The following is a 25989-nucleotide window of genomic DNA, read 5'->3' on the forward strand; positions in this document are numbered from 1 at the left end:
GTGATCTCAGCACTTTGAGAGGCCGAGGTGGGTGGATCACCTAAGGTCAGGAGTTTGAGACCAGCCTGAGCCAACATGGCGAAACCTCAACTCTACTAAAAATACAAAAATTAGCCGGGTGTGGTGGTGCGCACCTGTAATCCCAGCTACTCAGGAGGCTGGGGCAGGAGAATCGCTTGAACCCGGGAGGAGGTTGCATTGATTGTGCCACTGCATGCACTCCAACCTGGGCGACAGAGCGACTCCATCTCAAAAAGAAAAAAAAAAAAAAATGGTGGGTTACCAAGGTGCCAGGGAGAAAAACATAGATTGGTAACTGCATAGGCACTGGGGCCCAAAATGACCATCAGGCCTCAATGCATTGCCCATGTATCACTGTTGGACGTGGTAGTCAAAGAAAGAGGAGCCTCTTTTAGGCCCGAGGTTCTCAGCCTTGGGGTCACCTGGGGAACTTAAAAAATACTGACATCTGAATTCTATTCCTTGGGATTCTGACTTAATGGGTCTGGGGTATGGCCTGGGCAGTAGGATTTTGAACATCTCTGTAGGTGATTTTATCATGCAGCTGGCGCTGAAAACCATGGCTCTCAGCCACCATTTCTCAACCTTGGCACTAGAGATATTTGGGGCGAGATAGTTCTCTGTTGTAGAAGTTTAGCACCTCCCACCCCACCCCCCACACACACCAGTTGTGACAAACAAATATATCTCCAGGCATTGCCAGATGTGTCCTAGGAGGCAAAGTTGGTTCCAATTGGGAACCACTGCTCTAGGCCTATGGTTTTTTACAGGCTGCATGGTAATTAAAAATGTAGGCTGTAGGTTTTATGGCCTGGGTTTACATTCTAGATTAAGAAAGGCCAGCGCCGGGCATGGTGGCTCACACCTGTAATCTCAGCACTTTGGGAGGCCGAGGCAGGCAGATCACCTGAGGTCAGAAGTTTGAGACCAGCCTGGCCAACATGGTGAAACCCCATCTCTATTAAAAATACAAAAATTAGCTGGACACAGTGGCAGGCACCTGTAATCCCAGCTATTTGGGAGGCTGAGGCAGGAGAACTGCTTGAACCCAGGAGGCGGAGGTTGCAGTGAGTGGAGATTGAGATCGTGTCACAGCACTCTAGACTGGGTGACAAAGTAAGACTTCATCTCAAGAAAAAAAAAAAAAAGGCAGAGCTTTGGGAAATTGCTTAATCTTTCCGCGGCTTCAAATCCTTATCTGTAAAATGGACAATAAAAGCACATATACTTTGTAAGGTCATTGGGAAGATTAAATAGGTTATCATTTGTCAAAGACCTGGCAATTTTCCTCCCAAGTTCAGGTTTTAAATGGAGAAGTGATTAATCAGGATATGTGAGCATGGGTCTTGGAAACTGCATTGTAATAAGCTCCCGGCCCTTTTTTTTTTTTTTAAACAGTCTTACTCTGTCACCCAGGCTGGAGTGCAGTGGTGCAATCTTGGCTCACTGCAACCTCTACTGCCTGGGTTCAAGTGATTCTCCTGCCTCAGCCTCCTGAGTAGCTGGGGTTACAGGCGCCTGCCACTGTGCCCAGCTAATTTTTGTAGTTTTTAGTAAAGACGGGGTTTCACCATCTTAGCCAGGCTGGTCTTGAACTCCTGACCTCGTGATCCACCTGCCTTGGCCTCCCAAAGTGCTAGGATTATAGGCGTGGTGTGAGCCACCATGCCGGGCCAAGTCCCTGGCCTTCTTATTCATGTGACAGTTTTGAGAATCTTTGATTTCAGGGATGTTGAGAGCCACTCTTGTCATCTGGAGTTGAGTCTCACCCATGGGCTAGAGTGTACACATGAGTGGGACCTTCTGTTTTTGAACTTAGGCTGTGGTGTGATCACCCTTTGCTCTGTATCCAACTGACAGGCTGAGACTTGAGCTATGTCCTGGACAAGGCTGGCTGGCGCAACGATGCCCTCTAGAGGATGGATCAGGCCCAGTCACCACCTCAGATTCAGGGCCTGCTACTCTTCGTCTTCCCACTTGGCCCTGGTGACAGACAGATAGAGGCCCAGCTGATGTGTCTATCGGAACGACTTTATTTCAGTACACTGGGCCCCACCAGGCAATGTAGTTTGTGCGAGGCTGTGCGAGGGACAGGCTTGGGCTAAGAGAAGGGAGGTGAGTTGGTTAAGCGCACTGCAGTCCGCGGGGCGCTACATTGCTTTCACACATACCTGCTGCTGCGGCCCACACCTGGCAGGGGCCTTTGGTCATAGGATGGTGTGGGGGAGAATACTGTGTGAAGTCTGGGATTGGGGTGGGTCTTGGTGTCACAGGTGAGGGTGCCGGTGAAGACAGGCTGGCACCAACTTTGCACCATCTAGGCTGAAGGCTTTTGGACCACTTCTAGGGGTCAGGCCTGGCTCCATTAGCTCCTGGCACTCTGATCTGGCCCTCTCCCTCAACCAAGCAGGTCTACGGTCAAGAATGGCACAAGATCAGCCCAGAGGGGGCCTTCCCACCTCTACAACCTAGTCCCCTGGTCAGCTACAGTGGCAAAAGGCAACTTGGTAAATTGCAGTTTTCTCCAGTCTTAAGGGCACTGGCTCTCCAACACCCCTCCCTTGCTTAGGGGCCTCTGCCAAAGAAAAATTTTACCTCCTGTTTCAGAAAATCTAACCAGTAACCAGCCTGTTGATTCCAGGGCAGTGAGCAAGAGGAAAAGGGAGAAAGAGCCTGGTGGGAGTGTCTTTGAATGTAGCTTCCAATCCCAAATGGTCCTGCAACCTGTGGACACTGTCAGCTCACCATCAGCTGGGAGAGGTGGGACCCTGGAGGCTAAGCTTAGGTGCTGTAAACATTAGTGTAGCAAGGCAGGAGGCAGCGAGCTCCCTCTCTCCAGCCCCTAACTGAACAAACACTTCAATAAATAAAACTGTTTGAAGATGGCATTGCAACAAGAACGGATGGAAAGCGAGGACCTGGAACCAGCAGGTGCCTTAAACTCTCCCAAGGTCCCCAAAAGGGGACTGGGCTGGGAACATAAACTCTGCAGCCATTCAGAGGGAGGACTGCTCCTGCCCTCCTCCAGTGGCTGGTGTGGTCCTGTTCCCTGGTGAACACGAGGGCCTCCTGCTCTCTCCTAGATCCAGTCTCCGTAATAGCTCTTGGGGTGCTTTTCTAGCCTCCCAAACCAAAATGGCAAAAAAACCAGACAGAACTCAACCCCAGCCCCAGTCCTCAGTGTGCAGTCAGGAGGCATCGATAGTGGAGTGACCAGCAAGGGGAGGCAGCAGCTGCCTGGGGCCTCAGGGCACCCTGGGGGTGGGTGTGAGGGTGGGGCCAGCCCAGCCAAGGATGGGCAGCAGCAAGGTCTCCCAGGGGATGGGTTACCTCCCTCTGTCTCCCTGTGGTAGTAAACGGAGTCCCCCATAGCCAGCCAGAGGCCACCTGAGGAGGGAGCACAGCCTCTGCCAGCGCTCTTCCCTGTCAGGAGCCAGTTAGCGGTCAACCCCAGGCCTCAGGCTGTCACCATCGCGGGTAGTTCATCGTCCTTTCTGGGCCTAGGGTCCCTGGGCCACACGGCACTCGCATGTGCGCACACACTCATATCCACACACACACTCACACACACAGGCAGTTCCTCGCAAACACTCCGACTCAAGAAAGCGAGTTTTAAAGTGGAGTTAACTTCAGAGAGAGGTGAAGATGATGTCCCAACATTAGAAGGTTTTTCTGTGGATGGATCGGGCACCGTCTTCCTCATATTCCTTCTTGGAGACCCACATCTTCTTAAAGGTGTCCAGGGAGGCAAGGATGGAGCCCCTGGAGGGAGGAAACCCAGAGGAACCGTGTGAGAGAGAAGTGGGTGTGTGTGGAGCCTACCAATCCCCTGGGGCCAAACCAAATGAGGCTTTTCTTTAGAGGGATGGGGTGCTGAGGGGTTATCGGTGCCATCACTTCCTGTTCCGTTCTTACTCCCAGAAGAGCTACTCACCCAATCCACGTGGAATACAGTCTCTCCTGAGGTGCAGATATCTGCAAAGGTGGGGGGAAAGAGAAATCTGAGACTTCCAGTCCTCCCACTCCCTTTCCCTACAACACTTCTCCTTCTGCCCATGGCAGGGGATACATTTCACACAAGCCTGAAGCTCTGGCCTCTCTGGAGGGCACTGTGGCCAGCCTCCCACTCATCTGGGGAAGCAGGTTTCCAGTCCCCACAGGTCCCAGGGAAGCTGGGGCTATTGGGCAGCCAGGGAGAAGCAGACTCTGTGGCAGGAACTGTACTCCTTTCTTTAGGATCCCTACTCTCCTCAGACAGTCAATCCCCTTCGCCTGTCACTAAGGTGTCAGACTGTGTGACAGGGGAGCCACCTGGGCAGGCGGCACAGCAACATTAAGTCAGTCTCCTCTAAAGATTATAGTTTCCCTGAAAGATCAAGCAGGGGGCCCTCTACCTAGTACCCTGCCTCATCTGGGTATTAGAACTGCCTTCCTTTGGCGTGAAGAGGGAGAATGAGAACTCAGCCTCCCTGTGGCAGACCTAGACCTCAGGGTCAGTGTACAGGCTGGGAACCTGGTGCTGCCTGTAGAGCCATGGCTGCCTGAAGAGCTTGGGCAAAGCTAGAGGGAAGCTATACCAGGTGGGACTCTGTCCATGGAAGCCCAATTCCACCCAGGCCAGGCCCCACCATGCTCCTACCCTGATCTTCACATCTTTTGGAGCTAGTTTCTTCACTTCACTCAGTAGCCTGTCACCAAAACCTGAACAGGCAAAGAGGAGAACTTCAAGTCAATTCTCGGGGTGCCTGGAGCCAGCAGGAGCCGAACACTTCCAGGGCAAGGACTCCAAGAGAAAAGACCAACCTTTGAACAGGGTAGAGCCTCCTGAGAGGACGATGTTGGAGAAAAGCGTGCGTCGCAGGTCCATGTCTGACTTCTGGATGGCGAACACCAGGACCTCGTGGATGCCTTCACTCTCCTCTCCAATTAAATCTGGCCTGAAGAGCAGCTCAGGGGCCCGGAATCGGGAAGGACCAATCTGCAGGTAGGAGGACCAGCTGAAGATGTTGGAGCTGGGACCAAGGTCCCTTTGGGAGTGGGAATGGAAGAGGCCCCTCTGCACGTCACTTAGTAACTAGGTGGCTATGAAGGCCAGGCTCAAGACAGACTCTACATGTTAAGAGCTTAAAGGAACAAAGATAGGGCTCCTGGAAACTAGTGAGGGGAGGCTTCTATATTTCATTCTTGCTCTGGCATTTTCCAGCCAAGAGGTCTTTGGCATCAATACATGGATTTATTTACTCATGGAAACGTCTTCCTAGCAATGGGGGTTCAAAGGAGTGGTAACTCACCCTACACTGCACCCAGGTGTGGTGAAGGATGGCACTAACCATCCCACTTCCTAATCTCATACTGATGTGGGACAATCCCTTAGCAGCTTCCTCCCCTCTAGCGGGAGGGAGCAAGGTTCCTGCTGCCTCCTCTGCAGGAGACAGGGCCATTCATGCTCAGGAGCTCTGCTGCTCCAGACAGAGGGTGTAAAGCTGGGGTGTCCAATCTTTTGGCTTCCCTGGGCCACAATGGAAGAAGAATTGTCTTGGGTCACACATAAAATACACTAACACTAATGATAGCTGCTGAGCTAAAAAAAAAATTGCAAAAAAAAAAATCTCATAATGTTTTAAGAAAGTTTACCAATTTGTGTTGGGCCTTACTGCAAGCCATCCTGGGACACATGCAGCCCATGGGCCAGGGACTGGACAAACTTGGTGTAAAGGGACTGGCCTGCCAGACTCCAGACCTTCATGGGGAATTCTGTTTGGGCCCAGAGCTTCTGTGGACCTAAGGGGACCGAAGAAAGAAGGCAGGCCACCTACCTCAATGGTGCTGCCATCAGGCAGGTAGTACTGAGCCTTCTCTGTCTCTAGCGTCTCATCCTTCTGGGGGTTTATGGATAGGTAGCAGGCTCTCTGCAGAACCAAGCAAGACAGTCAGGCTGGCAGGAAACCTGGTGCACACCTGGTCAAAGGCCCAGGGGAGGAATGTGCTGCTGCACAAACCTGTCTACACACTGTGATGGCCCCAGTGGTCACTATAGCTGCTGCCCAGAAGCAGGGGCAGGGAGGTCTCTGTTGGCCTTCACTGGGTGGCATTTAGCATACGAGTTCTTATGTGCTCCACCTTCCTGATGGGCAAGCTTGGAAGCTTGGACTCTGGATCCTAGGTCTGAGACCACAACCTAAGTTCAGACCAGGCCCAGGCATCTTTCTCCTTCTACCACTCATATGGTTCTGGTCCTCCTCAGCTCAGAGGTTTCCCTATAGCCACAGGTGGCAGGAGGGTTCTTTTTACTTACAAAGACAAATGTTTTAAATGTATTATGACTTCTTCAAGGATGTTAAAAAATAAAAATAAAAAAACCAGGACTGGGCACGGTAGCTCATGCCTGTAATTTCAGTACTTTGGGAGGCTGAGGCGGGCAGATCACTTGTGGTCAGGAGTTTGAAACCAGCCTGATCAACATGGTGAAACCTCGTCTCTGCTAAAAATACAAAAATTAGTGGGGTGTGGTGGCAGGCACCTGTCATTCCAGCCACTCGGGAGACTGAGGCAGGAGAATTGCTTGAACCCGGGAGGCGGAGGTTGCAGTGAGCCGAGATCGCACCATTGCACTGCAGCCTGGGTGACAGAGTGAGACTCCATCTCAGAAACAAAACAAAACAAAACAAAACCCTATGTAATTTGCATATAAGGTACAAAAAACATGCTGAGCCTCTATGTAGCCATCACCCAATTGAAGAAATGGAAGCAGCTCTCTTTCCCCCAATAAGATGGCAGCATGTCAGGAAGGCGAATCTGTCAGTGTGAAGTGGGGGAGACCTGGCTGGAAAGAACAGGGCCTCACCAGGGACCCTCAGGTAGGTGCTTCGCCTGGCTTTACTGGCAGGTCACCAAGGTCTTGGATGCTATACTCCCAACCCCCACTCCATCCCTAGGCCCAGGGGGCAGCACTTACTTCTTTTATGGCCTTGACAATCTCAAACTCAGAGGATGAGTGGAAGTCGTAGCCCTCCTTACGCAGGTAGAGGCGCAGGAAGCGAGAGACGTCCCGGCCGGCGATGTCGATGCGCATGATGGAGTGGGGCATGGCAAAGCCCTCATAGATGGGCACAGCATGGGTGACACCATCCCCAGAATCCAGCACCACCCCTGTAGTCCTGCCTGTGGCATAACTGAAGCAAAGGGGCAAATCGTCACTCAGCACTGCCTCCTCACGTTGGGAAGAAATACACTTCTTTTTAGAGTTCAATGTCAGCTAAACTAAAGCTTGGGCCTCTCTCCAGGGGCTGTAGAATGTACTGGGTACTAAGGAAGCCCGGGTGTTGGAGCAAGCCATGAAATACCTGAACGGAAGGAGCTGAGCTTCTCCAAGTTCCCTCCCCGCACCCAGAAGAGCAGGCCTTCCTGTCTGAGATGGCCTGGCCTTCAGCTGCTTCAGAGACCCAGCCTAGGGCCAGTTTTAACTCTCTAGACAAAAGGCAAAAACCCTCAAATGCCAACAGGGGCCAGGCAGGAAAAGTAAGAGTAAAGAAAAATAAGAATATTTTTCACTTCCATAAAAAATGAAGGCAGGAGAAGACCCTGCCTTAATGGTATGAGAGCCCGGGGACCTTTGTCAGCCTCCCTCCAAAAAAAGGCAAGTGAGGCAACTGACCCCCTGCTCAGTGCAGGGAGGCCAACAGAGCATGGGCGCGCTGTGGGGAGGGTGGGCTTCCAGCCCCATCTCAAGTGGCAGCCGCTCTTCAGCTCTAGCTGATTTTTGCCCTGTGGGAATGTGTGCCCGGCATTCCCAGATCTTCCCATTGTTTCAGAGAAGCCAAAAATTTGGATTTTGATGGGACAGCTCTTGATTTTTAAATGCTGGCTCACGATTTGTTAATGGGGTCAAATAAATCCCATGTGTAGGTCACTCATGGATTATCTCTGCCGTAGACCTCATCCTGGTATGAGGTGGGGTAGGAGTGTGACAGGAGCCATGGGGGATGGGAACAAGGACTGTGGTGGCATTCGGATCATGGTTGTCTCAACAGCCTGGCGGAGCAGCCGGCCACAGTAAGTACTGAATAATAAGCGGACACATTACAGGGGTCTCTGGAAAGAGCTGCTGCAGCATGTGGCTGCCTCGGCAGGCCCAGCCAAGGCCTTGGGGACCAAACCCACTAGGAGTCCTAACACTGGCATATGGTTAATAGCAGCCACATGTCCTTCTTTGCTTTCAACTACGAAGCCTAAGTGCTCAGTTTCAGCAAAAGCCTCTCTCTCTTTCCTACCATCTTTAACCTTTCCCTAGCAGAGGGGGCTCAAGTTACTCTGAACCATCCCAGAGGGGAGTCAGCCTCAGCTGTGCCAAAGGACTGCTTTCCCCTCAGGGGAAAGGGAAAGGGGAAAGGGTAGCAGGGGCCGGGCTAGCCAGCTGCTACTCACAGGCTGAGTACAGCTTGCATGGAGATGAAAAGAGCAGGCACATTGAAGGTCTCGAAGAAAACTTCGGCAGCTCGTTCCCGGTTTTTGCGTGGGTTTAAAGGCGCCTCAGTCAGGAGCACAGGATGCTGGTGAAAGGAGCCCGGGAGACAATGAGGCCAAGGACAGATTTCCATCTTCATTAGTCTTGGGGGAGAAGACCCTGCCTTGCTGTTTTGAGAGCCTGGGGACTTCTGTCAGCCTCCCTCCAAAAAAAGGCAAGCTGTGCCTGTCACCTATCCCTACCCAAGTAGGTTTCTCAACTTTTCAAGTTAATGCCCCCTTTAAAATTTCATTCTGTCCTCAGCTGTGCCCCCCAACTCCCCTCTTTGTCCTCCAAGATTGTTATACAGACCCCTGTGTCTACTGCATATCTCCAACTGTCAAGAAGATTTTGTGAAACTCTAAATTCCTGCCGCAGACCAGTACCAGTCTGTGACCTGTTAGGAACCAGGCCGCACAGCAGGAGGTGAGTGGCAGGTAAGTGAGCACTGCTGTCTGAGCTCCACCTCCTGTCAGGTCATCAGAGGCACTAGATTCTCATAGGAGTGTGAACCCTACTGTGAACTGCGCATGTGAGGGATCTAGGTTGGGCACTCCTTATGAGAATCGAATGCCTGATTATCAGAGGTGGAACAGTTTCATCCCGAAACCATCTGGCCACCCCAAACCCCCACCCCCATGGAAAAATTGTCTTCCAAGAAACTAGTCCCTGGTGCCAAAAAGGTTGGGGACCACTGCTTTAAAAAAAACTATCTGAAAACAGCCAGGCACGGTGGCTCACGTCTGTAATCCCAGCACTTTGGGAGGCCGAGGCGGGCAGATCATCTGAGGTCGGGAGTTCGAGAGAGACCAGCTTGACCAACATGGAGAAACCTCGTCTCTACTAAAAATACAAAATTAGCCAGGCATGGTGGTGCATGCCTGTAATCCCAGCTACTCAGGAAGGCTGAGGCAGGAGAATCGCTTGAACCCAGGAGGCGGATGTTGCGGTGAGCCAAGACCGCGCCATTGTACTCTAGCCTGGGTAACAAGAGTGAAACTCCGTTTCAAAAAAGCAAGCAAACAAACAAACAACCAAAAAACAAAACTGAAAACATCCCACCTGCACCTGGAAATTGATACACCTAGTCTGCACCTCTCTGCATTTTTTTTTTTTTTGAGACAGGGTCTCACTCTGTAACCAGGCTGGGAGTTCAGTGGTGCGATCTTGGCTCACTACAAACTCAGCACCCCCAGGATCAAGCAGTCCTCCCACCTCAGCATTCCAAGTAGTTGGGACTACAGGCATGCATGATTACACCCAGCTATTATTTTTTCGTATTTTTAGTACAGATGGTGTTTCGCCATGCTGCCCAAGTTTGTCTCGAACTCCTGAGCTCAAGAGATCCACCCAAAGTGCTGGGATTATAGGCGTGAGCAACAGTGACCGGTCTCCCTTTGCATTTTTGAATGGAGAGTTACTTCCTCACAAGTTAATAAGCACAGGCTGTACACAGTGGCTCACGCCTGTAATCCCAGCATTTTGAGAGGTGGAGGCGGACAGATTGCCTGAACCCAGGAGTTCGAGACCAGCCTGGGCAACATGGCAAAACCTTGTCTCTACAAAAAATACAAAATTGGCCAGGTGCCATGGCTTATGCTGTAATCCCAGCTACTTGGGCGGCTGAAGCAGGAGAATCATTTGAATCCGGGAGGCGGAGGTTACAGTGAGCCTAGATCACGCCGTTGTACTCCAGCCTGGGCAACAAGAGCAAAACCCCACCACACACACACACACACACACACACACAAATTAGCTGGGCATGGTGCGGGGGGTGGGGCTGAGATGGGAGGATTACTTGAGCCCAGGAAGTCGAGGCTACAGTGAGCTATTGCACTCCAGTCTGGGCAAAAGAAGTTAATGAGCACAGGCTCTGAATTCTAAAAGACATAAGTTTGAATCCCATCTCTACCCTTTGTTCACTAGTTGACCTTGGAAATACAACTTTGCTCTTCTGAATTTGTTCCCTTGTTTGTAAAATGAGATAATACTACCTATATCTCATAGGAATGGTGTTAAGATTAAATCTGGCCGGGCGCGGTGGCTCATGCCTGTAATCCCAGTACTTTGGGAGGCCGAGGCGGGCAGATCACGAGGTCAGGAGATCGAGACCATCCTGGCGAACATGGTGAAACCCCCTCTCTACTAAAAATACAAAAAAATTAGCCAGGCGAGGTGGCGGGTGCTTGTAGTCCCAGCTTCTCAGGAGGCTGAGGCAGGAGAATGGCGTGAACCTGGGAGGCGACAGAGCTTGCAGTGAGCAGAGATCGCGCCACTGCACTCCAGCCTGGGAGACAGAGCAAGACTCTGTCTCAAAAAAAAAAAAAAAAAGATTAAATCTGAATATGCCTGAAAAGCAAATGGCTCCAGTACTCTTGGCAGTGATCATCATCCTCCTCATCATCTCTTAGGAGTTTCACACAGCTTTGCATACCCTACAGGAGTACCCTACACACAAGATCCTCACCTCCTCTGAGAAAGTCTGCAGCTGGTCCTTAGAATAGACATATTGCCAGATGCGTTCCATGTCGTTCCAGTCCTTGACGATGCCATGCTCCATGGGATAGCGGATTGAGAGCAGCCCTCGGTGCTCCTGGGAAAAGAGAACAGGACTTGCAGCTGCAGTCAGGCTCTGCCCAGGACGCTGCTCTCCCAAGACTGAGCAGTGCAAGCCGAATCCCTTGCAAAGAAGCCTTAACTTCCTGAGCTCCCACCCTGCTGTCCTTGCCCAGGGCTAAGGGTAGGCACTCATTCTCCAGGTCTATATACTGTTTGCTGCAAACTGCAAAGCAGGGGGCTTCTGCATTTCCATGGCCCCTCAGGTGCCTCTAGGGCAAGTGGCAGAAGGCACCTTCCTCAGTGCCTGGTTCCAGGACACAATCTCCTGGCTCCCACCTCTGGGCCTCAGCACTTGAAGCCAAGGATGGCAACAGCGATTCTGCTGTTCTGCTTACGAGAGGCTGCATGAGGGCTCTGCCAAAGCTGTATGAATTAACTCATCCCTAGGGTACCCCAGCCAGGATCTCCCCACTGAATATTGTTTGTGAAAAAAATAACTAACAATTTGATCACTGACAAGGCAGTGACGGAATGCAGAAGACAACAGCCCTGTTTTCTAGACTGGTCTCAGTGTTTCCCAAAGTGAGGTCCCAGGTATTTCTTCTCCAAGACCACAGGCTATTCCTGGGAAAAATAAACCACTAGACCTAGGATGAGAGAATCAAAAGGGAGATTTTCAGAGAAAGTTGCCCCTTTTACTTCTGGGTGTGTCCAAATGTTGGGACACGTTCTATGTGGTGAATAATGAAGGTCCTCTGCTGGCTTGAGGCTTGTTCTGTAGGCCTGGGAATTACCTCGGCTTTGGGACCAATGAAGATGTCGCCTTCAAGGGCTCCTGCCATGACACGAACATGCTTGGGTCGGCCCACACTAGGAAAGATAGTGAAGAGGACCATCATTTTTCATTTCATGACAGAATACAGGAAGGATGTATAGATGTACACACACACTCAAATTCTACTGAGATTATCTTCCAGGAGTGAGGTCACAGTTGATTTTGATTTTCTTCTTTATACTTTTCTGTATTTTCCACAATTTCTAAAATGAACATGTATTATATTATTTATATATTATTTCATATTTTATTATATTTATTATAAATTACGAAAACACATTTTTAGAGTATTCAATACCTTTAGTTCTTTTCTTTCTCCAGTGTATGTACAGACCAAGAAAGATGAGGAAATGAGAATTTCTAAAGGAGTGATTAACTCAAAACATTTTAGTGTCCTTAGTCCCCTTCCCAGGATCTCTATGTAAAACTGTGATGCTGGGCTGGGCTCGGTGGCTCACACCTATAATCCCAGCACTTTGGGAGGCCAAGGCAGGTGGATCATTTGAGGTCAAGAGTTTGAGACCGGCCGGGTGTGGTGGCTCACGCCTGTAATCCCAGCACTTTGGGAGGCCGAGGCGGGTAGATCATGAGGTCAGGAGATCGAGACCATCCTGGCTAACACGGTGAAACCCTGTCTCAACTAAAAATACAAAAAATTAGCAGGGTGCAGTGGCGGGAGTCGGTTGAGGCAGAAGAATGGTGTGAACCCGGGAGTCGGAGCTTGCAGTGAGCCAAGATTGTGCCACTGCACTTCAGCCTGGGCAACAGAGTGAGACTCCGTCTCCAGAAAAAAAAAAGAGTTTGAGACCAGCCTGGGCAACATTAGCTGGGAGTGATGGCACATGCTTGTAATCCCAGCTACTTGGGAGGCTGAGGCACAAGAATCACTTGAACCTACAAGGCAGAAGTTGCAGTGAGCCGAGATCGTGCCACTGCACTCCAGCCTGGGCTACAGAATGAGACTCTGTCTCAAAAAACAAAAAAAAACTGTGATGCTTCAGATCAGACAGATAGCCTCTTCCTTTCCCTCCCCCTTTAAGCCCTTCCTGTAAGCCTCTGTGTTCTTCTCCTGCCTGCAGTCTCTCTCCCTTAGGAGGAAAGTTCTGAGAAACTCCTCATTAAGATGGTAGAAGGGCTGTAATCCCAGCACTTTGGGAGGCTGAGGTAGGCAGATCACAAGGTCAGGAGATTAAGACCATCCTGGCTAACACGGTGAAATCCCATCTCTACTAAAAATACAAAAAAATTAGCCAGGCATGGTGGTGGGCACCTGCAGTCCCAGCTACTCGGGAGGCTGGGGCAGGAGAACAGCGTGAACCCAGGAGGCGGAGCTTGCAGTGAGCCGAGATTGTGCCACTGCACTCCAGCCTGGGCAACAGAGCGAGACTCCGTCTCAAAAAAAAGATGGTAGATGGGTTGAATGTTAATCCCCAGCCTGGGTGATAGGAGAATTTTAAAAGGAGGGCTCCACCAAGAGGCAATCATCCAAAGCAATGAGTTACCAATGATAAAATTTTTTAGCAACAGATAAAATTGGATTTTTAAAAAGAGGCCTCTGATCTGTGCCTCTCAAATTGTACCATGTAGACAACTGTTTTCCTTTATTGACTCCAAACCCAGCTCCTGTCCCTTATAAGGCTGGACCTATAACAAAGCTGATGAACTTCCAAAATGTCTAAGCTACAGAATGACTTACTAGTTTGGAAAGCAGTATTTGGGGATCTGATCACCAGCAAAACCAGCTTTAATCACACCGGATCCCTGAGGAAAGAGGAGAGAGAATGAGGAGTCAGAACTATCACAAATAAAAGAGGAAAAATACATTATATGGTATCATTTTTATTTAAGAAAAGAAAGTGGCCAGGCTCAGTGGTTCACAGTTGTAATCTCAACACTTTGGGAGGCAGAGGTAGGCGGATCACTTGAGGTCAGGAGTTTGAGACCAGCCTAGCCACCATGGTGAAACCCTGTCTCTAGTAAAAATACAAAAATTAGCCGGGTGTGTTGGCATGCACCTGTAGTTCCAGCTACTTGGGAGGCTCAGGTGGGAGAATCGCTTGAACCTGGGAGGCAGAGGTTCCAGTGAGCCAAGATTGTGCCACTGCACTCCAGCCTGGGTGACAGAGTAAGACTCTGTCTCACAGGAAAAATAAAACCCAAAAAACAAAAAACCTAATATTTGTATATAATATATACATTTATTTGAACCTAGAAAAAAGTGAATGCACACCATAAAAAGGAAAGTAGAAATAGGATAGTGAGGAGGATTCTCACTGTATACTAAACCATATTGTGTGATTTTTCTGTAGTCTCTGACTTTTCTACATTGAACATGTTTTGCTTTGGGAATTAAAAATACTAGTAATAAAGGGAAGAAAAAGATAGAAAACCTGGGGAAAGAAGAAAGTACCTAGAAGCATCAAAGGAGCCAAGTTCAGGAACTTAAGGTGGGAAAAGCACGTGACTCCTTGTTACACCACCGAGGGGCGCTTTTAACCTACATTCCTGGCTCAGGCCTGAACTCTCCCAGCTTCCAGGGCCTCTGTGACAGACACCACCATGAGCACTGTCATGCTTGAAACGGACTCCCATGGAACACGTGCTGTCTGGTTCTTATTGCAGGGGCACAGCACTATGCTTTGGGAGATTTTTGTTGTTGTTTTGTTTGTAACTATGCTTTCCTTTTACTCCTTGGTCTCCTAATGGTAAAGAAAAGCAAAGACCTAAAGCCTCGTCTGAGAATAGAAGAGAACCACAGTCCTGCTGCTCCAATACTTGGTATGTTGATTGAGCTATCCAGAAAAGAATCTAAGTTCTCCCAGCATCTCAGGTACCACCCAGGGCCCAATCAATGTAAACATTGACTATAGACACAGAGACCAACCCTGTGCAGGACAGATGTCAAGGCTTAATATTGCTTGTAGATACACCCTGTCCTCTTCCGTGTTTTTTTTTTTTTTTTGAGACAGAGTCTCGGTCTGTCACCCAGGCTGGAGTGCGGTGGCACAATCTCGGCTCACTGCAACCTCTGCCGGCTGGGTTCAAGCGTTTCTCCTGCCTCAGCCTCCTGAGTAGCTGGGATTACAGGTGCCTGCCACCATGCCCGGCTAATTTTTGTATTTTTAGTGGAGACGGGGTTTCACCATGTTGGTCAGGCTGGTCTCGAACTCCTGACCTTGTGATCCTCCTGCCTCGGCCTCCCAAAGTGCTGGGATTACAGGCATGCCACCACACCCGGCCTCCTCTTCTTAACTCTTCTACCACCACACCTGATATCCTTGCCTTTCTAACCCAACATGGTTTGCAGCTGCACCTGTAGCTGGGGCAAGCCTTTTCCTGCTGCCTGTTGACCACTCTCCTGGGGTGGAGTGTGGTATTTCCTGACCCCACTCTGCAAGCATTGAACACACCAGGAGACGCTAAGTAGCCAAGGTTATCTGCACCAAAGGCTTCCCAGCAACATGCCTGCTTCCCTCCTTGTTTCTCTTATTCCCGCTTTTCTGCAGGAAGAGGGGGAATGAGACTGGCCATCTGGTGCCTGCCTCTGGCAAGAGAGAGGTTGGTGAAGGAAGCAAGTGGTTAAAGGAAGCCGGGCGTGGTGGCTCACGCCTGTAATCCCAGCACTGTGGGAGGCCGAAGTGGGGCAGATCACATGAGGCCAGGGAGTTCAAGACCAGCCTGGACAACGTGGTGAAACACTGTCTCTACTACAAATACAAAAATTAGCCGGGTGTGGTGCTACACGTCTGTAATCGCAGCTACTCAGGGAGGCTGAGGCAGGAGAATCACTTGAACCTGGGAGGTGGAGGTTGCAGTGAGCCAAGATTGTACCACTGCATTCCAGCCAGGGAGAGAGAGTGAAACTCCATCTCAAAAAAAAAAAAAAAAAAAAAAAAAAAGAAAGAAGTGGTTGAAGGGCAGAGACAGTGCTATGAGAGGAAAGCAGGGCAGCCAGTACTCTAAGGGAGCAGGAACCTTTGCCAACAGAAGAGAGTGAAAACAGAAGACAATGTGCAAACTCATTGGTCTGGGCAGTACAACAAGGAGCCTGGAAAAGGTGCAGCTGTCAAGTGAGCTGAAAGACTGGGAAGGAGGGGGAACTTGCCTACAAACCCAAGGGCTCTGAGAGCAAGGCACGGACAAGCAAGAAGGGAACTCCTAGAACTTGTTTGCTCAGGCTTCCAATGATTGCTCACTGCCTTCCTCTGGGTGTGGTGATGTCAACAGACTAATTGGGTCTCCTGGCAGAGGTTAAAAACAAGAGAGGATGAGATCTGTCCTTCAGACCCTGGATATTTTTAAGAGATGATTTTCCTGGGTATTTGATTTTTAGTTTACTAGCAAAAGGACTAGAGTCTGGGTAAATAGGCAGATTATGAAGTCAGATTCATTTTTTCTTCTCTGTCCTTCCTAGCAGAGTATAAAAGGCCCAGTTCAAATATCACCGCCTTCCTCCTGAAGAAAAATCCTCAATTGGAATGAATCTTCCTATTATTTTACAGCAAATTGCCATTACCTGCACCATGAGGTGGCATGCACTTCATTCTGCTTTCTATTACAATGTAAGGTTTCCACTTTCGTCTCTTTTCAGTCGAAGTTCCTTAAGGGTAAAGTACATTTCGGCAGTATCTGGCATTTGCTGGGTACTCAACGGATGCTGGCTGAGTAAAACTAAAATCAAGTGCAAATGACTGGCAGATAGAACCTAAAGTATGGAACCTGAATGACCAGCTGAAATGACAGAAGCCCCAGGCAGAGGTGGTTCAGGAAAGGGGAAAGCAGCACTTGGAGTGATGCACAAGGTGGAACCAGACCCAGCGTGTTCTTGCAGCCCCAAAGCAGGCCTGCCAGGTCAGTCATAGAGTGAAGAATCAGTGGAGAATGAGGAGCAGCTGAGCTGCCTCAATTCTGCTCAAGCCATGCAAATTCTGCTCAAGAGCATACAAAAGGGTTATGTCCATTTCTTTACGAGTATTTACAACTAGGAACTGTGTACCTGGCAAACAAGCTGCCATTGTCTTTGTTATTCACTCTGGCAAGGCCAAATGAACATGCCTGGTAGAGGCTTCTTGAGTAGTCTCAGCTGGGTGTGGTGACTCATGCCTATAATCCAAGCACTTAGGAAGGCTGAGGCGAGCAGATCACTTTGAGGTCAGGAGTTTGAGAGCAGCCTGGCCAAAATGGAGAAACCCCATCACTACAAAAAATACCAAAAGGCCAGGCATGGTGATTTTGCCTAGGAAGATTGCCTGAGCCCGTGAGGTCAAGACCAGCCTGCACAACATGGCGAAACCCTGTCTCTACAAAAAATACAAAAATTAGCTGGGCATGGTGGCTACGTGCCTGTGGTCCCAGCTACTCAGGAGGCTGAGGTCGGAGGATCACTTGAGTCTGGGAGGTCAGGGCCGCAGCAAGCTGTAATCGCACTGCTGCACTCCAGCCTGGATGACAGAGTAAGACCCCGTCTCAAAACCAACCAACCAACCAACCAACCAAAAAGTATGGCTGGGTACAGTGGCCCACGTCTGTCACCCCATCACTTTGGAAGGCAGATGAGGGAGGGTTGCTTGAGGCCAAGAGTTCGAGAGACCAGCCTGGGCAACATGGCAAAACCCCGTCTCTACAAAATATTTATTTTAATTTAATTTAATTTTTTGTTTTGAGATGGAGTCTGGCTCTATCACCCAGGCTAGAGTGCAGTGGCATAATCTCGGCTCACTGCAACCTCCGCCTCCTGGATTCAAGCGATTCTCCTGTCTCAGCCTCCCGAGTAGCTGGGATTACAGGAGTGCACCCCCAAGCCCGGCTAAGTTTTGTATTTTCAGTGTAGACAGGGTTTCACCGTGTTGGCCAGGCTGGTCTCGAACTCCTGATCTCAAGTGATCCACCCGCCTTGGCCTCCCAAAGTTCTAGGATTACAGGCATGTGCCACCATACCTGGCCTACAAAATATTTAAAAATTACTCGGGCGTGGTGGTGCGGGTCCATGGTCCCTGCTACTTGGGAGACTGAGCCCAAGAGGTCAAGGTTGCAGTGAGCCATGATCTCGCCACTGCACTCCAGACTGGGTGATAGCGTGAGCCTCTGCCTCAAAAAATATATATATAAAAATTAAAATAAGGCCAGGCGCAGTGGCTCACACCTGTAATCCCAGCACTTTGGAAGGCCGAGGCGGGCGGATCACGAGGTCAGGAGACTGAGACCATTCTGGCTAACACGGTGAAACCTCGTCTCCACTAAAAAACAAAAGATTAGCCAGTCAAGGTGGTGGGCGCCTGTAGCCCCAGCTACTCGGGAGGCTGAGGCAGGAGAATGGCGTGAACCCGGGAGGCGGAGCTTGCAGTGAGCCAAGATTGCGCCACTGCACTCCAGTCTGGGCGACAGTGAGAGACTCCCTCTGGAAAAATTAGCCGGGCATGGTGGCATGCGCCTGTAGTCCCAGCTACTCAGAGGCTGAGGCAGGAGAATCTCTTGAACCCACGTGGGGGAGGTTGTAGTGAGCCGAGATTGTGCCACTGCAATTTAGCCTGGGTGACAGAGAGAACCTCTGTCTCAAAAAATAAAATAAAAATAAAAATAATAAAAATAAAATAATAAATACAATTTATTTATTTATTTATTTTGAGACAGAGTCTTGCTCTGTCGCCCAGGCTGGAGTGCAGTGGAGCGATCTTGGCTCACTGCAAGCTCTGCCTCCCCAGTTCATGCCATTCTCCTGCCTCAGCCTCCCGAGTAGCTGGGACTGCAGGCGCCCACCACCACACCTGGCTAATTTTTTTCGTATTTTTAGTAGAGACGGGGTTTCACCGTGTTAGCCAGGATGGTCTTGATCTCCTGACTTCGATAAATACACAAATTTTTAAAAATCAGACTATCTGGCAACACTAGGTCCATATTCCTGCATGGGGACAATTGGATAGAAATGAGAAGCAGTTAACACTTTGGTCAGGCAATGCTCAATTTAATGCACCTTTCAGATTTCCCAGTCTGGAAGAGGTGCCTTTCAGGCTATTCTCTCTCTTCTCTTTTGAGTATATTTCCATTCCTGCTTGGCCTCTGCAGGCATTGAGTTTGAGATCCCTATTTTAGGCATTTCCAGCCACTAACTGGTGACATTTCTTCTTCCACATAGTATCTGATTTCTTTTTTACCCTCAGAGGACTTAGCTCAGTGTGAAACACATCCTTGGCTTGCAAAATACATGTAATTGAACAGTGAAAATATCTTTATAAGTCACCTCTTTTTCACCTTTTCTGTCAAGCTAGGGATGGATTCCTGCTGAAGCTGTACAACCAACAACCTGAATATCACAGTGCAAGTGACAGTGTTAGATAAATGCATTGACTTCATTTCCTCAGCTAATTCTAGTGTCCCTAAAAACTTAAGTGAATCAGCATTAGTAGGATCAGAAAAGATGATGACAAATTATAAAAAAAAAAATTTCTTTTGAGACAATTAGTGAAATCTGAACATTGACTAGATAACTAATAAGATTAAGGGGTTCTTGTTAATCTAATTAGGCATGACAATAGTATATTGATTATGTTTTTAAATGAGTGTGGGGCTGGGCATGGTGGCTCACGCCTATAATCCCAGCACTTTGGGAGGCTGAGGCGGGTGGATCCTTTGAGGCCAGGAGTTCAAGACCAGCCTGGCCAACATGGCAAAACCCCGTCTCTACTAAAAATACAAAAATTAGCTGGGCATGATGGTGCGTGCTACTCAGCTACTCAGGAGGCTGAAGCAGGAGAACAGCTTGAGCCCGGGAGGTGGAGTTATGGTGAGCATCACTGCACTCTAGCCTGGGCGACACAGTGACTTCATCTCAGAAAAAAAAAAAAAAAAGAATGTGGGAGAGGGAAATGGGCAGGAATGTAGTTGAAAAGATTGGCCAAGAGTTTGATAACTGTTACAGCTAAGTGATGGGATATATGGATGTTCCTTACACTATTCCTTCTCCTTTTGTATGTCTGAAATTGCTATAATAAAAAGAGATAACGGTAAGATGATAGCACTTAAGTAAACTTTCAAAACACAAACAGCACACTCCCCTGCCTAACTTAAATGCATATGTACATAAAATCATGGATGGATCTAGGCATGGTGGCTTGCTCCTCCTGTACTCCCAGCTACTTAGGAGGCTGAGGCAGGAGGTTTGCTTGAGCTCAGGAGTTTGAGGCTGCAGTGAGCTAGGACTGCAGCACTGCACTCTAGCCTGGGTGATAAAGTGAGACCTCATTTCTAAAAAAAAATTTTCTCCTGACTTATCTTCCTGAGTATAAAAGGAGGACAATTTTATGATGATGGTTGTTTTGGGGGTTATTATAGAGAGAAAGGATAGGGTTGCCAGGCACAGTGGCTTATGCCTGTAATCCCAGCACTTTGGGAAGCTGAGGTGGGAGGACTGCTTCAGCCCAGGAGTTCTAGATCATCCTGGGCAACATAGGGAGACCCCATTTCTACAAATTAAAAAAAAAAAAAAAAAAAAAGGCCGAGCAGGTGGTACATGGCTGTAGTCCCAGCTACTTGGGAGGCTGAGGTGGGAGGATTGCTTAAGTTTGGCAAGTTGAGGCTGCAGTGAGCTTTGATTGTGCCACTGAACTCTAACCTGCGCAACAGAGTGAGACCTTCTCTCAAAAAAAAAAAAAAAGATAGGGTTGTGGAAGTGTACAAAGAGTCTTCAATTATATCTGTAATGTTTTATTTCCTTAAAACATGAAGGTGGATGGGAACACTAAAGCAAAAAAAATACTGAAGGAAATATGGCAGCATGTCAATATTTATTAAATCTGGGTAGTAGACACATGCTACCTGGGTGCTTGTTATATACCACACAGAATTTTTTCTGTATGTTTAAAGTGTCTCTCTGTTCTTTTTTTTTTTTTTTTTTTTTAAGGGGGCTGAAGCAGCACAACATCCAAAGCAAAACAAACAAATGCTTAGCTTATTGCTGAACTTCTGAAAATCCTGCATTTAGGTCCATATAGTCACAAAGACAGTTTTAAGTTTGACAAGAATGTTGATCCATTTTAGGTTTAGGCAAAACTGTAAACTTAAAGGTTGTTTGTTTTTTAAAATAGGCTGGAGTGAGGTGCACGAGCTCACTGCAGCCTCAAACTCCTGGGCTCAAGTGATCCTCCCATCTCAGCCTCCTACAAGGGCATACCACCAAGCAAGCCTGGCTAATTTTTTTTTTTTTTTAAGTAGAGATGAAGTCTGACTATGTTGCTCAGGCTGGTCTCCAATTCCTGGGCTCAAACGATCTTCCAGCCTTGGCTTTCCAAAATGCTGGAATTACAGGAGTGAGCCACCACATTTGGCCTGGATCTTAGAAAAGATTTGAGTTTCAGAATAAACATGGTATTCTGATCAAAGTGTAGTCCTCAAAATGTGGCCTAGGAGCTGCTCTTATCTTACCCTATTCTCTATGGAATGTCTTTGGGAAGAAATGACTTATATTTAGGTTTAAAAAATACCTATCATCGGCCGGGCGCGGTGGCTCAAGCCTGTAATCCCAGAACTTTGGGAGGCTGAGACAGGCGGATCACGAGGTCAGGAGATCGAGACCATCCTGGCTAACACGGTGAAACCCCGCTCTACTAAAAAATACAAAAAACTAGCCGGGCGAGGTGGTGGGCGCCTGTAGTCCCAGCTACTCAGGAGGCTGAGGCAGGAGAATGGCGTAAACCCGGGAGGCGGAGCTTGCAGATCCGGCCACTGCACTCGAGCCTGGGTGCACTCCAGGAGGCTGAGGCAGAAGAATGGCGTGAACCCGGGAGGCGGAGCTTGCAGCGAAGATCCGGCCACTGCACTCCAGCCTGGGTGCACTCCCAGGCTGGCAAGACTCCGTCTCAAAAAAAAAAAACCTATCATCATAAAGCTTCTTGGGTGATTTAAAAAAAATACCTATCACTTTTTTGTTGTCATTAAAGCACACACCTACCTGCCCCTCCATTTTCCTCATTAAATTCTGATGCAATGACTTGATGCCAGAGTAAGATGAAAGGAGTGGTCACAATTGTCTTATGATTGGGAAAGGCTGTGAACCTAATGGGGTTCTTTCCCTGCTTTCTCTCTCCTGCATTCTTTTGATTACACTCTTCTTAGGCCATAAATAAAGTGTAGCAACATGTTAAGCTATGGAGTTAACATGGCTAGTGACACATTATTCTCATTATATATAATAAGTTGTCTCAGATATTTCAAATAATGTGTCCTATACATCTACCATCTTGAAAATAATAAAAACAAAATGACCCCCGAAAATGTCAAATAGCAAGAACTACCCGAGACCCCAAATCTAAAAATGTGGCAGATATTCAGCAAATACTAATAGGAAAATGACTTAAGTTTCTCCTACTTCACCTTTTGGCAGAATTATTGGCATAATAAAGGACATGTTTTCCCAGAGGGGGAAAAAAAAAGACAAGTCAATTCTTTAAATCTTGAAACTGAAAATGCATCACTGCTGTAATGCATTTCCAAACATACTACCAGGAAAGAGAAAGAAAAAAACTAAGAAGCATTAGTGTAAGTGATATTAAAGAAAATGGTTGGAGATGGAACTCCTGCCTAGTAATTCAGGAAGCAAAGGAGCTGGTGGGATGGACAGGTTGTTCCTTCTGCATTGCTGATGAAAACAGGAAATTGAATTTCTATATATTTTTCCTTTTTACAGCTAAGAAAAAGGCAGAAGAAGCACAAAGAGTCTGGCTAAAGACAGAAATCATAGTGCTCTCTGAAAATCAACATCAAGAACAAAAAGTCCTACTCAATTATCTACAGTGACTAACTAGAGAAAACTCCCCATCTTTTCTTTATTTAGGCATATCTTTGTTACTTTGATAGAGATATTAAGTCATTCATCCAATCACCCATCAATTCAATGAAAAAACATTTATTGAGCACACAGAGGTGCCAGACCCTTGGTACTGTGTGTGTATGGAGAGAAGTGGGTGAAGTGAGACTAAAGAAATATCATCTTTCTTAAATTTTTTCTTTTCCAACACCACTAAACCTGTGGGGGAATATCATCCTTTTCCACAAGGATTTAATAGTCTAGTGAGGGAGACAAAAAAAATCCTCTAAAAAATTAGGTATCTGGGTTGGGTGCGGTGGCTCATGCCTGTAATCCCAGCACTTTGGGAGGCCGAGGCGGGTGGATCATTTGAGGTCAGGAGTTTGGGACAAGTCTGGCCAACATGGTGAAACCCCGTCTCTACTAAAAATACAAAAATTAGCCAGCCGTGGTGGTGCACATCTGTAATCCCAGCTACTTGGGAGTCTAAGCTGGATAATCTCTTGAAACGGGAGGCGGAGGATGCAGTGAGCTGAGATCGCATCATTGCACTCCAACCTGGGTAACAAAGCGAGATCCTGTTCCCTCCACCCACCCCCGACACCAAAAAAAGAGGTGTCTCTGACAGGCACGGTGGCTCAGGCCTGTAATCCCAGCACTTTGGGAGGCCAAGGTGGGAGAATCGCAACAGCCCAGGAATTTGAGACCAGCCTGGCCAACATGGTGAAACCCTTCCTACAAAAAATACAAAAATTAGCCAGCGGTGGTGGCGCGTGCCTGCAGCCCCAGATACTCGGGAGGCTGAAGCGGGAGGATCACTTGAGCCCAGGAGGTTGAGGCTGCAGTGAGCTGTGATCGCACCACTGCATTTCAGACTCAGCAACAGAGCGAGACCCTGTCTCCAAAAAAAGAGGGAAAGAAAGAAAGAGAGAGAGAGAGAGAGAGAGAGAGAGAGAGAGAGAGAGAGAGAGAAAGAAAGAAAGAAAGAAAGAAAGAAAGAAAGAAAGAAAGAAAGAGGTGTCTCATTGAGCTCAATCCTGACCCTTTCCAGGAGGAATAATAACAAAATAATAAAAATACCCCTGAAGAGAAGGAAAATTTAACGAAAATAACAAAAATATCTTGGAAAAAGCGAGCAACTTGGAACTGGATCTGTCTGATGACTGGCTCAATTCCTAAGCTGGATGGTTTGAAATCTGTTATTTAACATCCTTGCATACACTGGGGATAGTAATTCCTATCTACCTAACAGAGCTGAAGCTTAAACGAGAACACTGTAATATGCCTAAGGTCCCAAGAGCTGAATCAACAAAGAGAATCTGACAGTCAGCTTACGACAGAGGGAACGGATAGTTTTACCGCAATGGAGGGACCTACAGGGGCACAGGAAGGTATCAATCTGTGGGATCAAAGCTTTGAATCGAAGGCAGAAATGCAGTCGTTTTACAATTTTCTCCTTTCCCCCCCAAATAAGAGCAGTATTTAGATTCTTTCTATTGGTCACTATTGATGCTTCTGCATGGTGGTGCTGGCAAAAGGGATGACGGATAAAGTACTGGATTTAGGGCACCTCTGCTATGTGACCTTGGTCTCACGTTACGTCTTTGCGCTTCAGTTTTCTCATCGGTAACACGAGGATCAAAGTTCCTTTTAAACTATGCGTCCAGTTTTTGTGAGGATCCAACTCGAATGTATGTGAAACGCCCTGAAAGCGCTACAGCGCCAGGCAAATATTAAGTTTGGTAATTTTTTTCCCCTAAGAACTAGGCGTTCCGAAGAGGAAGACAACCTCTCTGCTTGCTTTGTCACTCTCCTTTCTTCTCGACCTTTATCAACTTTGTAATTCATAATCACAGTAATAGCTGACATCCTACAGTAGTTTCTGGCACCAGATTCTCGGGCCCCACCCAGATCCACACTACCAAGCCTCCCCGCCTGCTAAGACCGAAGGAAAACTTAGCCGTTCTCCACCCGCGGGCGGGCCCTCGCCTTTAGGCCCCACCACCCAGAGTTCCGGAAGCCAATCCCCACAGCCCTGGAGCACTGCCCCGCCCCTTCAAGAGGGGAAACAATATGGCGGCCAGGAAGAACGGCAGGGGCGCGAGCGAATCACCGCAGAGGCCTAGCCTCATCCGGCAAGGCCCAGAGGCGGGCTCACTGGCCAAGATGGACAGCCAGAGCAGCCAATAGGGCGATCGGAAAAGGGTGAGAGGGCGGGCAACAGGCTCTCACACAGCGGTTAAGGCCCCTAGAGCCAAGGGCCCAAGGACCGGCTTGGACTATCTCTTTCCTCTATCCACTCCAGAGTTCTCCATCCCACTTTTGCTGGCTGGCCGCCTTGCCTTCGGCCTATATGATAAGGGGAGGAAGGAGGCGGCGGTGGCTGAACGCGCCTGACAGGCCGGGCCAGTGACAAAGAGCCGGCGGCTCAGGCTGAACCCCGGGAAGCGATCCTTTCTAGGAGGAGAGCCCAAGTCCCCTTACAAATGGGAAAGACGCAACTCACGTTGTCGATCACGACAGGCTGGTTGGCGATCACATCGTAGGACTCCATGGCAGAGGAATCTCTCCTTCTGGGGAAGGAACTGCCTAGCCGGGTCCGCCGCTAGCGCCACTGACACGCATGCGCAGTCTAGCCGCCGGCTCAGGGAGGCGAGGGAGCTGCCCTACCTTCCCTCTGAAAAACTACAATCCCCAGCATGCTTTGCGCCTGGGTTAGCGCTCTAGATTGCTTTGTTGCCCGCCTAATTTAAGACTGGGAGTCGTATTTCCAATGCACAGTACCCTGGGATTTGTGGTCTCCCTAGATTAAACAGCCAGAGACACAGGTTGATGGTCATGTTGCATGCCTGGATCTGTAGTCCCTTTGAAGGCGTTCGCAGTGCATACTGAGGTGTATAGTCTTCTCGAGTACTTGTCTGTAGTTCGGTTTGGATTGGTCGTAATTCATGGATGTTTGGATTTTGCAGATCAGTCCTGCCACTCCCCACAACATTCCCTTAGACAATATAAGGTTCTCATGCTTTTATTTGGGTCTTTAAGACTAATAAACATCTCCTAGCACCTCACACTCTAACGAAAAGGAAATGTTAACACACGTACGCGACAGGACATATTCCTACAACATAGGAAAACAATTTAAATTGCATAAAATTAGCTTTAAGGAAAAAACCTGTACATTGTTGTTGCTTTTTGCGTTTTCTTTTTTTCTGCATAGGTGTAAACTTTATAATAGGCTAACATTGATCCGAGGATTGGCAATTGGAACTACTG

General features: G+C 48.4%; 1 protein-coding gene across 1 annotated transcript; it reads right to left on the minus strand.

Annotated features, from left to right (window-relative positions):
• Positions 1–2031: 2031 nt before the first annotated feature.
• On the minus strand, positions 2032–25349 carry ACTR1A (actin related protein 1A). The gene is made up of 11 exons (XM_007963975.3): positions 25223–25349; positions 13615–13679; positions 11878–11953; positions 10992–11117; positions 8446–8570; positions 6977–7193; positions 5838–5930; positions 4825–4999; positions 4661–4722; positions 3956–3996; positions 2032–3783 (listed from the first exon to the last, which is right to left on the minus strand). The coding sequence occupies exons 1-11, from the start codon at positions 25268–25270 to the stop codon at positions 3681–3683; spliced, it is 1131 nt and encodes a 376-aa protein (XP_007962166.1). The 5' UTR covers positions 25271–25349; the 3' UTR covers positions 2032–3680.
• Between the last annotated feature and the right edge of the window lie 640 nt (positions 25350–25989).

The sequence above is a fragment of the Chlorocebus sabaeus genome, chromosome 9 (genome assembly GCF_047675955.1).
Source record: "Chlorocebus sabaeus isolate Y175 chromosome 9, mChlSab1.0.hap1, whole genome shotgun sequence".
Lineage (NCBI taxonomy): Eukaryota > Metazoa > Chordata > Mammalia > Primates > Cercopithecidae > Chlorocebus > Chlorocebus sabaeus.